This window comes from Austrofundulus limnaeus, unplaced genomic scaffold, assembly GCF_001266775.1.
Source record: "Austrofundulus limnaeus strain Quisiro unplaced genomic scaffold, Austrofundulus_limnaeus-1.0 Scaffold132, whole genome shotgun sequence".
NCBI classification, from domain to species: domain Eukaryota; kingdom Metazoa; phylum Chordata; class Actinopteri; order Cyprinodontiformes; family Rivulidae; genus Austrofundulus; species Austrofundulus limnaeus.
The window spans coordinates 801,807-814,029 of NW_013952534.1; the positions used below are offsets into that span (position 1 = coordinate 801,807).

General features: G+C 38.9%; 1 protein-coding gene across 3 annotated transcripts in view; it reads right to left on the minus strand.

Moving 5' to 3' along the window:
- Nucleotides 1–10,694, minus strand: part of ptpn3 (protein tyrosine phosphatase non-receptor type 3) — a 27,479-nt gene extending 16,785 nt beyond the window's left edge. The window contains exons 1-21 of one of the 3 annotated variants that reach the window (XM_014015642.1): nucleotides 10,554–10,694; nucleotides 9,931–9,990; nucleotides 9,269–9,410; nucleotides 6,625–6,759; nucleotides 6,419–6,461; nucleotides 6,178–6,259; nucleotides 5,447–5,491; nucleotides 5,295–5,347; nucleotides 5,010–5,127; nucleotides 4,838–4,925; nucleotides 4,559–4,647; nucleotides 4,415–4,478; nucleotides 3,930–4,132; nucleotides 3,716–3,841; nucleotides 3,112–3,273; nucleotides 2,877–2,967; nucleotides 2,702–2,779; nucleotides 2,565–2,621; nucleotides 1,329–1,485; nucleotides 1,055–1,230; nucleotides 686–776 (exon numbers count right to left, since the gene is read on the minus strand). In XM_014015642.1, coding sequence (XP_013871096.1) covers nucleotides 686–776; nucleotides 1,055–1,230; nucleotides 1,329–1,485; nucleotides 2,565–2,621; nucleotides 2,702–2,779; nucleotides 2,877–2,967; nucleotides 3,112–3,273; nucleotides 3,716–3,841; nucleotides 3,930–4,132; nucleotides 4,415–4,478; nucleotides 4,559–4,647; nucleotides 4,838–4,925; nucleotides 5,010–5,127; nucleotides 5,295–5,347; nucleotides 5,447–5,491; nucleotides 6,178–6,259; nucleotides 6,419–6,461; nucleotides 6,625–6,759; nucleotides 9,269–9,337 — 1,927 coding nt within the window. In that variant the 5' untranslated portion in view covers nucleotides 9,338–9,410; nucleotides 9,931–9,990; nucleotides 10,554–10,694. Of the gene's footprint in view, nucleotides 1–685; nucleotides 777–1,054; nucleotides 1,231–1,328; nucleotides 1,486–2,564; nucleotides 2,622–2,701; nucleotides 2,780–2,876; nucleotides 2,968–3,111; nucleotides 3,274–3,715; nucleotides 3,842–3,929; nucleotides 4,133–4,414; nucleotides 4,479–4,558; nucleotides 4,648–4,837; nucleotides 4,926–5,009; nucleotides 5,128–5,294; nucleotides 5,348–5,446; nucleotides 5,492–6,177; nucleotides 6,260–6,418; nucleotides 6,462–6,624; nucleotides 6,760–9,268; nucleotides 9,411–9,930; nucleotides 10,474–10,553 lie in introns of those variants that run through there. The other 2 variants (XM_014015644.1, XM_014015643.1) reach the window with 2 other exon arrangements.
- Nucleotides 10,695–12,223: the final 1,529 nt, after the last annotated feature.

Here is a 12,223-nt window from a genome sequence, read left to right on the forward strand (position 1 = left end):
ATATATATATATATATATATATACATATACACACACACAAGAAAAATTTTGAATCTGGCAAAAATTAAAGAGTTGAACTACTTGTTTTTTCAGTTTCAAATCATTTTAAAGCTTTTTTTCAGTTTAAAAATGTTTTATTTTGGACAAACTTTATGGCCCGAGTTTATCCCCATAAACTCTGCATTCTGGGGGGGACATCAGAAAACACCTAAAGTCATTTAGCAGGAAAAGTTGGTGTGGCTGACATCATGAACTGTCAGCTAAACATTCTATGATAAAATATGTGAAATTGTAAAACTTTGTGTTATTGTGTAAAAACAGTAAAGAACATCAAAACACCCTTTCAAACATGTGACGTCAAATTTTCTGTAACTTGTTTAAATTTTGAATGATGTTTCTACAGTGAAGTGTGCCAAAGCTGTAGAGCTCCAAATGTGGATGAGTTTTCTCAATTTACCCCCAAAATCCCACTGCCATTATTTGTATTATTTATTGTGTGATTTTTATATAGGCTGTACGATGCATAAGCAAAAATCACAACATATTATTCCTGAGTGTACGTTTTCATGTATAATTTGCCAGGTTTTTTTTTTTATTTTTATAGATGTGCGTAGAGATACAGGACATAATCTTTAAATAGTTCTTCAATACTAACGCATCGACAGCCTTAATAGGAAGAACTTACAAGGTAAAACATCCCTGTATCGGTTCTTCTCCAGGTTCTCAGGAAGTCGTGCGCAGCTCAACAACAAATCAGGTTTCCTCCTGTACAAATTCTAGGAATGACAAGCATGCAAACACACACAAACATGCAAGTAAACACAAAGACAAACAGAAAATTAAAAAATTTCCGGCCAGTCGCTGCATTTTTGTTTTTTGAACAGCATCCAAGTGAAGATGTGGGCCAACATCTGTCCATGTGAAAGGCTCATTATGATTCTCACAAGCTGAATGTTGCTTAAAAAAAGGGATATACACGCTGATTTGTGTTTTGTTTATGCATATAAACACACATTTAATAGTAGTAATTAGCTTCGAGATGTATTTGAAATACCTCAAAATGGAAGCAGAGCGTGCCAGACTGTATCCCCCTCTCCAGCTGTTTCATGGATTCCTCCAACGTGGCGACCTGCTCCGACAGTCCGGGTGACTGCGGTTTGTTTTCCTGTGGTTGGATGGTGAGTGTTAAGGCAGGAGGTAGCTGAAGTGAGGGTACCATTCGACTCGAACCTGCGACGCAAGCACAGTTCAAGTCTGTGATAAATATTCATTTAAAAAAAGGCACATATTTGCATTTCTTGTCATTTTTGCACTTTTCTCCCACTTACCTTTACGTCTGATAAGCAGCGCCAGCTGTCTGGAGTGTGACTCTCGGCTGGCCCGTATGAACATGACAACCTGGTCATGTGTGTGTTCAGAAATGTCTCGACCATTGATGAGCACCAGCAGGTCTCCCTTCTGGAGTTTGGGTTCGGATCGACCGGCCTACAAATAACATAGCAAATTACAAATAACACCGTCATGTCATCTCTGAAATATTTATCCAACTATTATAAACTTTGATCTCAAAAGAACTAAAAAGTGCATGTGTGTTTGTTTGCATATTGTTAGCAAAATATCTTTTGAACTATCCGAGGGGTTTAAATAAAACTCTCAGAAAGCAAATACTTCAAGTGTAGCTACAACATAAAACATTTTGGAGTCAACTTGATTCAAAAGGACAATATGGAACTAAATAGGTGCCATAATGTTGTTCAAAACAACTTGTTTTGAAACTGAAAACAAAATTTTTGAAATTTAAAAATTAATTTGAAACTAAAAAAATGTTTGAAACTAAAGAAAAAATAAAGAAAAAAATTATAAAACCAAAATACAGTGTATATTTTTGGATTTGTGATACAACTGCCTGCCATACCTTGTTAATTAAATGAACAGCCTGCCATAAATAGTTAATTATGATAAAATGGCCTACCATACTTGTTAAAAACAACCTATTTTTAAACTGTATGACACAATGGTTGGCAATAATCCTTACTTACATTATAAAGCAGCATGTCATTGCCATCATTTTTGGCTATATAACAGCCAGCCATATATTAATTAAATGACACAACAGTCAAACATATTTTTTGATCATATGACACAACAGCCTGCTATAAATTGTTAATTTTATGACACAATCTACCATACTTCATTAATTATATGATACAACGGCCTGCCAAACTCGGTAATGATTCAAGTACTTGTGGACATTTTTATCAGTTTCAAATCTTTTTTTTTTTTCAGTTCTAAATTTTTCTTTCAGTTTCAAAAATTGTTTATTTGAACAAATTATATAGCCTTAATTTAGCTCCACGTCTCCCACAGCTAATCAAGCTTAACAAACACAATAATGGCTGTAACTCAGTCACTGTTCTAGATACTGAGCTGAGATTTGATGTGGTAGTAACACGTTTTCCTTTAAATAATTCTAATTTTATTATTATTATTATTATTATTATTATTATTATTATTATTATCTTTAAAACAATAACATTTTGAACACAGCTGGAGTCTCTTCTTACCGGGGAGTCTGGTTTAACATGAGATATGGACAGAGGCATCTTCTGATCCACTCCACCCTGGGAGAAGTTCAACAATTTAACCACAGAGGCAAATAATAAACTGTTACAGTCTGCACGTGTAGAGGAGAAAGACTTACTTTTACATTAAAGCCAAACTTGCCATCTTCATCTGGAGTGATGCATATCAGCATCAAATCACCATCGCCGAGAACTCCCTGCACACAGATCTTGTTATCAACTCATATGAACCAAATAGGTGAACAAATAGGCGGCAATAAACGCGTCTAGAGTTTACGAGACGAGATAAAGCACCTTGTCATAGTGTGGTGGGCTATCATCTTCTCCTATACTATCATCAGCTTGTAACACCACCCCATTTCCTTCACTGCTAGAGCCAGAGATGCTGGGGGGAAAAAAGGATGGTTTGTTGAGTTATGAATGAGATCATTTCTACATTTTCCTGTGATTAAACATCTTCACACACACACTGAATCATTTATTGCAAAAGTAAAACTTTAGCTCTACGAAGCGTCTCTGTGATACTAACTGATGAGGTGTGGCGTCTCCTTCGCTGTCCTTGTTGCTGCTCACAGATGCCCTGTAGGTGTAGAAGACGTCCTCCCCCTCTGACATGTCCTTCAGGTCCATGGTGAGCTCCACGGACGACGGGCGAGGTTTACAGATCCTGTGGCGAACGCGTGGGCTTCGCCTTCAATAAAACACAGGTACAAATTAAAGGCATAGAATTCCTTGAACAAATACATGAACTCTGTCGTTCGTGCCAGAGTTTTAGACTAAGGCCACGTTCACACTGCAGGTCTAAATGCTCAATTCCGATGATTTTGTACAGATGTTCACAGCTTTGAAGCAAACTGCATGAGCAGAAGATGACATGACATTCAGCTTGCTGTTTCCATAAGTAGTCAATAGATGCTGCATATTGGCATGTTCATTCTGAAGTTTTTGTGCAATCAGAGCCAGTTAAAAAAATCATATTTGTCACATTCATAGTGTCAGGAAAAAAATCCAACAAGGGTCACAAAGGGGCAAAAACAACCAGCTTTGGGTCACATTATCCCGCAGCATGAACGTAGACTAAGATCATTATGATAGGAAAACATTTAAACATTATTTGAAGTTGGGAGCTGTACCAGTTGGGGGTGGAGGGAGGTGATCTGGACGGCAGACTCTTGGTCTCAAGATGCTCAGAAGAAAGCGACCTGTGTGGGACAGGGTTCCATTCCATCCCACCTAAAACACGCTGGCAGACCGGACCACTGCGAGCAAAGAGGGACAAAATTTGCAAAACTGTCAGCCTTTAACTAAAAAAACAAACAAACACATAAAAACATACTGCGAGCTCACATCTCAGTTTTACTGTTTCCGAGGCCGAGGTGCTGCGTTATCAACTTTTTGTAGGTCTGAACTGTGCTGTTGCTGATTTTGGGGCTCCTGACAGACCGGCTGGAGGAGAAGAAGGTGTGGTGGTCCACGCAGGACTGCCACAGGTTCTTACAAGTCCTGGGACAAGGAAGGATGAAGGCGACTTCACAGTCCTGCGTCTCCCCCTGTAAAGTACAGAGTTAGGAATCCTTGTCATTTAGTTTGATGCAACATTTAGGCCCTGATTTCAGATTTTAGACAACTTGAAAATGGAAATAAACACATCGTTTAAAAGAAAAATGAGCCCATAAATCTTGAGACCGCTGCTGCATGATGAGGAGAAATTAAAATGTTGAGCACAAATTCCTGTGTTTCACAGAGAAAATGGATTTCTCAGCCAGCCGTGCAGAGCGGAGGAAGAACTGAATCGTTAAAGAACTATTTTAAAAAAAAGGAACAGGACTCACATGTTTACGCTTCAGGTGTAAAATAAAGCGTCTCCTCTTAAATGAAATCTTGATAATGTTCCCCCTGTGTGGGAAGCAGCACAACTGCTTAAAAGCTGATCTGACGCAAAGAGAAGCTAAGCAATGAGATGCCCCGTTACTCACCACGGGTAGAAATTAGAGCAGACCGTGTTGTAAAATATTGCAACGCCGCTTGAGGCCAAACCGACCATCTGAGGTGCATTGTGGGCATCCTGGGGAAAAGGAAAAAAGTACTCAAAGGATGCAAAACAAAAACTGATGTGGTTAAAGATCTACCAACAACAGGTAAGATATTAACTGTTCCATCAAACTCTACTACGAAGGATCCAATGAATACTAGAGTACAAAAGTGTTTTCAGCTTTTATTAAAAGGAATAAATGTTTTGTTTTTTTAAACAATACCATGGCATCATGTAGCTCCACGCCATACAGCTCCAGATTTCGTGCCGTGTTGAGAAAACAAAGCTCAGCCTCACTCTGCTTAAGCCCCCTGAAACCACACACAGACTCACACACACACACTAACAGGAACTACACACCAGAACTTGATAATGTAATGAGCTGCCTGAGTTACTTGTGCTTCGGATGAAGATCTTCCACTTTACACAGGAAGTCTTCATCCTGTTTGGGGATGAAGTGGCATTTTGAGAGGTAACCAGGGTCTCGGGATGAGCAGTGATCCCCCATCTCAGCTACAGGAACGGAAAGAGACACTGAGCATCCTCAGAAAAACACACAGCAATGAATCCTGACAATTGGGTACTATAAGACAATATCCTCCTAAGAGTAATTACTCACATAGTTATTAAAGAATCAATAATCACCCCCTTTTTTTGTTCCTGGAAGACATTAGACTTACACTGCACAGCGTAAGAAGCCAGCACCACAGCTGCGTCCAGCGGGCACTGCAACCTGCAATCAGATACACTGATTACACCCTGCATGCTCCACGGCTAAACAAACAAAGAACACAAGAGACTGGCTGGTTCAGTTCAAAGCTGCATTACTGACCGTCCCTCCCTGACATCGCTCCGGATCTGGAGGAAGTACAGGTGCCTGCAGGGACAAAAACACACAAAAGAGAACTTAACCTGTGCACACGTTTTGCATATCATGCAAAACAAAAAAACAAAAATAAAAGCTCTTTTGTGTACAACAACATCACGTTCCTGCAGCAGCAGTGACAGCTACAGTAAAAAGAAAATACATTTTGTGATGTTTTCTACAAATACTCAATACAAATGTGTTAATATTTAAACTGTTTATAAAAAGTACTTTCATAGAAATGTGCTTGTTGAGAACTCAGTGCATACTTTTAAGATAACCTGTAATTAGCAAGAAATTAAAGAGTAACTAAACCACAAATCAACTTTTTTGTAAATAAACTGTCTAAATTGTGTTAGTTTATTTTTTAACCCATTTGCTGGATTGTGATCAAATTTATCTTGAATAAATAATGAAAAAGTTCTTGATAGAGAGTAAGGCACATAAAATGAATACTAATGAGTATTTCTAAATTTAATCTTTTTTTCTTTATACTTTAGGTTATGTATGTTCTAAATGCTACATAAAAGTGAATTTGGAGAAGGCAATTTGTATTTCTATAAGAATAATTTGTTATATAACATTTTTTCAGTAAATATTTAAAGAAATTGCCGCTTTCATTTAAAGCAGCCACTATATGATTGTAACAGCTAAAATACATAAATTATAATCAGCACAGAGTGTTAGAAAAGACCAACCTTGTCTGTTCGTGCTGTAGAGAGTTAGGCTCAGATATGAAGAATCGTACTCTGAAGTTCAGATAAAAGGGGGATACAAGACCTGCAGAGAAACATCATGTCAAACAAAAATAACCTTTATATCTATAACCACCGCACAGTTTTTTCTTTTACACTTACACTTCTGATTTAAACATGCTTCAAAACTAAGAAAATTCTAGGTGGAATAGGTTTTTTTTCTAAACAACAACTGATGAGATACCTTTTATCTGCTTCTTCAAGGGTTTCTCGGGCTCCAACCATCTCTAAATAAAAGACATTCATTAGGCATAATGGCTACCCTGAGCTAAAATAAAAACATTTATGTAAGTGCGCCCCGCGGTCATCATCATCATCATCAACTGAACTCAGCCAGACAATAATACGATCTCAGCCCCGAATGTGCCAGCAGAGGAAGAGTGAGCTCACAGGAGAGTGCGGGTTGGCTGAGGTGGAGGCGATGGTGGTGCCGGACTCTCTGATCTGCAGACTGAAGAGCTGCCTCTCCTGCAGGTCCAGGTGGTCGAACACCAGGTCCAACAGAACCATGCCTTGATCCTGCTTCTGAAGGACAGAACAACAAATGCTCTTACAGGCGGCCAAACATTACGGCTGAGGAGTCTGTGCACCTGAATATGCTCCTAAAATTAGGAGAAGAAATAAGTATTTTTACAATTTAGAATCCCTCCACTGGTTGCCCCTTTTGCTCATCATGGTCACTGTGGTAACCACACTTATGTCTCTCACTCCCACAATAAACCTGAGATAGGCAGACAGAAAAATGCCCAACATGTCCAGAACTGATTGTACAAGGAAATCATTTTTATTTAATTTGGGATAAATGGCATAAAAATACAAGACTTGTCCTTTTTTTAGGGAAAGTCAAAAAATGTGAGTAATGGTAAATAGTAAAATTATTATGAAAATGTAAACGTAATTGACTAGTTCAAATTCATGCTGCTAGCACCTTCTTGTCTTGAACAATGACTAATATTCATATTGAGAAAAAAAATCATCTTTTTCCATACAGATTAGGGCTGTTTTGACTGAGTTGAATTTTTACAGGGTTCTCTACATGTATCATGTTCAAATTTTGTGCTAGCATTTGCCTGTCTCGACTTCTGGTCATTTCAAGCAAGACAAATTGATTCAACTGCTTCTTCAAACCCCACCCAAAAAAAGTCAATCCATCCAATCACGTCGTTAACAAACTCCTCCCATAAAAGTCAAACAGACCAATCATGTCCTTTATTAACCTTTAGAGTGGATGGAGCTTGCACTGGTTGGAAAAAAAAAAAAACAAGCCTGCCTTGCACCGGAGTAAGTAAGTAGTTTGGTGCCATCTGTGTGACAATATATTTTTTTAATTTATAAAAACTAAACAGCCTACAGTATTTTTATAGTCTTTGTTTTAATAAAAGTAAATGTTTATCAAAAAATGTCTAATGTTAAACTAGTCTGGGTTCGCTTTAAATTTTCTCTCAGCTCTCCAACCCTCAGCTCATCTGCATCCTCTACTCATCTTTCGTCCCACGTCTTTTGTTTAATGTAAACTGCAGCAAACACTGCGTCCGTGCAGCAGAAACCATTACATTTCAAAAACTTCTACACCAGGGCTATTCAACTAAACTACTCCGGGGGCCACAGTTACTGCAGGTCAGGGGTTGAACACTCAGCAATTAAAGTCATTATGTAAATAAACCAAGTATTACAAAGATCTGTTACCTTTGAAATAGTTTATTTTGCTGCATTTAATCATAAATACAACATAAAGAACCCTACAAGTAGTGATAATAAAACAATATCAAAAACAAAATAACACATTCTGCCTTCTGTTTAAAACAAATATTATTTTGACATGTCCTGATGCATCTCAGTAATCCAGGTAAAAAATCAAAAAGAAAAAAATTGTATAGGTCTTCTGGACGGGTTCTTCTCTAATGAAACGTTTCGTCTCTCCTCCAAGAGACTTCTTCAGTCTGAGAGTTTCAGGCAAAARTCAGGCTTTTAAGCKCTGCCTCCATGTGACTGATACTCACATCACAGAAGCCATTTTTTTGTGAAGAAAGACCGTCCATCATTAAACAGAGGTGGAGGCCTCCGTTTTCAATTGTCCCCCTCCTACAGCGCGGCTATTGCCAGTATCACTCCACCCCCTGTTAACAATAAGTGTTAATTAGGTGTCAACGATAGCCATGTGATGRGAGTATCAGTCACKTGAAGGCAGGGCTTAAAAGCCTGAATTTTGCCTGAAACTCTCAGACTGAAGAAGTCTCTTGGAGGAGAGACGAAACGTTTCATTAGAGAAGAACCCGTCCAGAAGACCTATACAATTTTTTCCTTTTTGATTATTTTGACATCTCTGACTAACCAAATGTTAAAAGAAAATTTATTTTCACTTTCAGAGTTTTACTTTCAACTGCTTGTTGTTTTAAGTGTGCATAGAAATGGTTTTTTTACCAGCTTCTAGCCAAGATTTTGACATTTCTGCAGATACCAAATTTGTCTATGTTTAACTAAAAGAACTTATAGTAATTAAAGAAGAAAACTGGGGGTTTGGACCTAAGAGATGAATGAACCAATTGGCAGGCCAAATTATGGTCAGTTGCCAGTTGAATAGCCCTGTTCTACACCCTGATGTTCCTGTAAATAAGTTTCAGTTAAAATCTATTTTATCCAAATTAAAGAACAAAATACAGCTCATCGAACTGTTTATATTAGTGCTTTCTCACATTATAATAGAAGTTCCTTGCAGTTTCTATGAAAAATGATAGAGGAATGGTCTTTAAAAAATCTGAATTGAGGATGTCTTTTTTTGTGTGAGCTGCCAAGTGTGACATGCATCTGTAAGCTGCAGAAGGAGAGTGTGACCTTCAGTCATGATGGTGATATTGTTGAGTGGGAGCTCAAAACATGAGAAAAAGGGGAAAAAAAATCGGTCTTCCAGTGCACCTCGAAAGGCACTACAGTCATTATCAGAGCAGAGAAACAGGCAGGAGCGAATATTATCTGCTCAAACCGAAGGGAGAATTGAGCGTGCATGTGTGTGTTTGTTTACGTGTGTTTTACTTACACTGACTCTGAAGGTCTCGATGGTGCCGTCCAGCAGCTGAACGAGGCAGAGCAGGTCCGGTTTTGGCATGTCTGTTACCACGGTAACTCTGCCTCCCTCTCAAGACGAACACCCTTCCCTCTGCTTGTCACTGAGAAGGGACCTGGACACACGCACATGCATGCACGCACACACAGAACAGTGTCAGATGTTTTCATGCTGTTGTCCTCCAATAAAAAGCACCTCCCTCAAGATGACAGAGTGTGGTGAGTAATATACATTAGCTGGATGGAGCACAGGCCCAAAGTGAGTAATGCAGCATGAATGTGAAGGAGTGACTCTGCTTGTGTGTGTGTGTGTGTGTGTGTGTGTGTGTGTGTGTGTGTGTGTTTGAGTAATCTGGTATTATTTGGCCTGGGTCTGAACATGTCCCTTCCCTCTGCCTGCTGCTCTCCTCCTGCATCTCTCTGCCTTTCGAAAGGCAGCTGAATGATAAGAATGTTAAACATTTTCAGAGTCGAACACGCCCCATCTGCTGCTGCTGCTGCACTCCAAGCAGCCGCCGCTGGAGGCAAGGCATGCACGTCAATGTAGACCCCCCACCCCCAAATAAAAACCAAAAATGCTCGAAGGAATCATGCACATTAGTGTGTATTTGCATGCATGTGCGATTTTGTCTGTACATGTGTTTGTCTTGGATTTCCAGGAGAGTGGCTCTGGTCAGTCCCTGTCTCTTAAAGTTTCTGAAAAGACACACAAACATAAACACACATATGCAGTTTGAGTTAATGTTTGAACACAGTGACACACTCTGAATATATTAAAAACTGTTAGGGGACTGGTTTTCCATAACTCCCCTCACAGTTTGGCTTTAAGTGAATTTACAAGCAAAAGTCACATTGTAGAGGGGGGGGGGGGGTCATAAATTTATAAACATTTGCTACAACCTAGCTCAAACTATTAGCTTCATTAACCACTCAAATGTTCCTCCTGCTAATAACAGAAGATAAACTAGGCCTGTTTCTGTGTAATAAGGCCCGAGTTTAATTTTCCGGCTGGATAATAAACTCAGCCCTGACCTCGCTGTACTTTGAGCCACACCACGAACAAGGAACCTGTTGACAGAAGCCTGAACTGTTTATGAAAAGCTACACCCAAAAAGGACGAACACACCACAGGAAAGACTTTCCTCCACGGCACTCCTCGAAGCACAACAAACTTGATGGCCAAGTTCACGGTCTCTTTCTGGGAAGTTAAAGTTGTTTTTGTTGCTTTTTTTAAGGAGAGAAAAAAAGGCGGTACTGACCTCGACGGTCCCGCTTCAGACACGGGTCATATCCGTCAGAGAGCGTCCGCTGCGAAGAGCTCGTCGTACCGACCGAGCAGTATGTCGTCGGGAGAGGCCAGGTACAGTTAGGTAAATATCCGGGACAAGTTTCACATCCCCGGGCTGCAGTGACACGACGAGGCCACGCCCCCTTTTTGTGCTGCGCACGCTCCCGTATAGATGCGCGTTACCGCCGGACAGCAAGCTGGGGCAGGGAGCGTGGAAGAGCAGATAAGAAAATAAAGTTCTTATATTGTTTTGTTTTTTTTCTCCTTATGTTTGTCCTCAGTTTGTGCTATTTTAACCGTTCATATATTATAACACTCAGCTCATTCAGGAGATGGCTGCTAAGACTAAGCTTTTGTCTTTTTTATACGTTTACACATTTTACTTTATTAAAAAAAGAATCACCATTGACATTTCTTCAATGCATTGAAACCCATTGTTCAGTTTAAAATATGGCTTAACCTTTTTACTTTATTTTTAGCTGCTTTCTTCGATTTTTTTTTTTGGCTACTTGCTAATTTTTTGCCACTTTTAGCTACCGTTTGGCTTGTATGCTGTTTGCAACTTTAAATTTTAGCTAGAATTAGTTTCAGTTAGTCTATTGAAACTTAAGTTTTTGGCTAGCCATTGACTTTCTTTTAGCCTGTTTTAGTACTTAGTTTTTAGTGACATTTACCTGCTAGCTTCCATTTTGCTGCTTTTGGCTTTTAGCTAATCTTTTGCTACTTTTAGTTTTTATTTGGTTACTTGCTATTTTTTAGCTAACCTTTAGGTGACCTTACCTACAAGCTTCATTTCTGCTACTTTTCACTTTTAGCTATCATTAGACTTGTAGGCCTTTTGCTATTTTTGGCTAGCATTTTTTGCAGTGGTGGGATGTAACTAAGTACAAGTACTTTGTTGCTGTACTTAAGTACATTTTTTATGTATCTGTACTTTACTTAAGTAGATTTCATCATGGGTACTTTTTACTTTTACTCCTCTACATTTTACATTAAGTATCTGTACTTTCTACTCCACTACATTTCTGTAATGCGTTGAATTACAAAGTACATTCATGTGACATCGCATTGCTTTTTTGTTTGTTTGTTTATTTATTTGTTTGTTTGTTTGTTTGTGTTTGAAAGTAATCAGTGGCGAGAGGGGAATTTCTGTAACTAGTCCATTGGAGCACTGCAAAGCAGGAAAGTACCATTAGACCGTCCTTAAAAAAGAAAAAAAAAAAAAAGGGCAGAGCAATTCTGCATCACCTGGAGCAGCAGCAGCAGCAGCAGCAGGACGCCCACAACGGAGGAAATGTGCCACTCATGGCCTTATTTATTCAAGTTAACTGGTTCAAAAAATGACTTGTTGAGATTTGATAAAGGACGATGGTGGCAAATTTACAGCTTCTGTAGCTGTTGTCACGATCTGTGATGATGCACAGAATCACCCCAAGTGTGAACAGTGCCACAGAGGGTAAACACAAACTGCAGTATTGTCAGAGGTGTCAAGTAACTAAGTACAGATACTTTGTTACTTTACTTAAGTAGTAATTTTGGTTATTTATACTTTAGTGGAGTAGTTATTTTTCAGGCTAATTTTACTTCTACTTCTTACATTTTAATTCAACTATCTGTACTTTCTACTCCTTACTTTTTAAA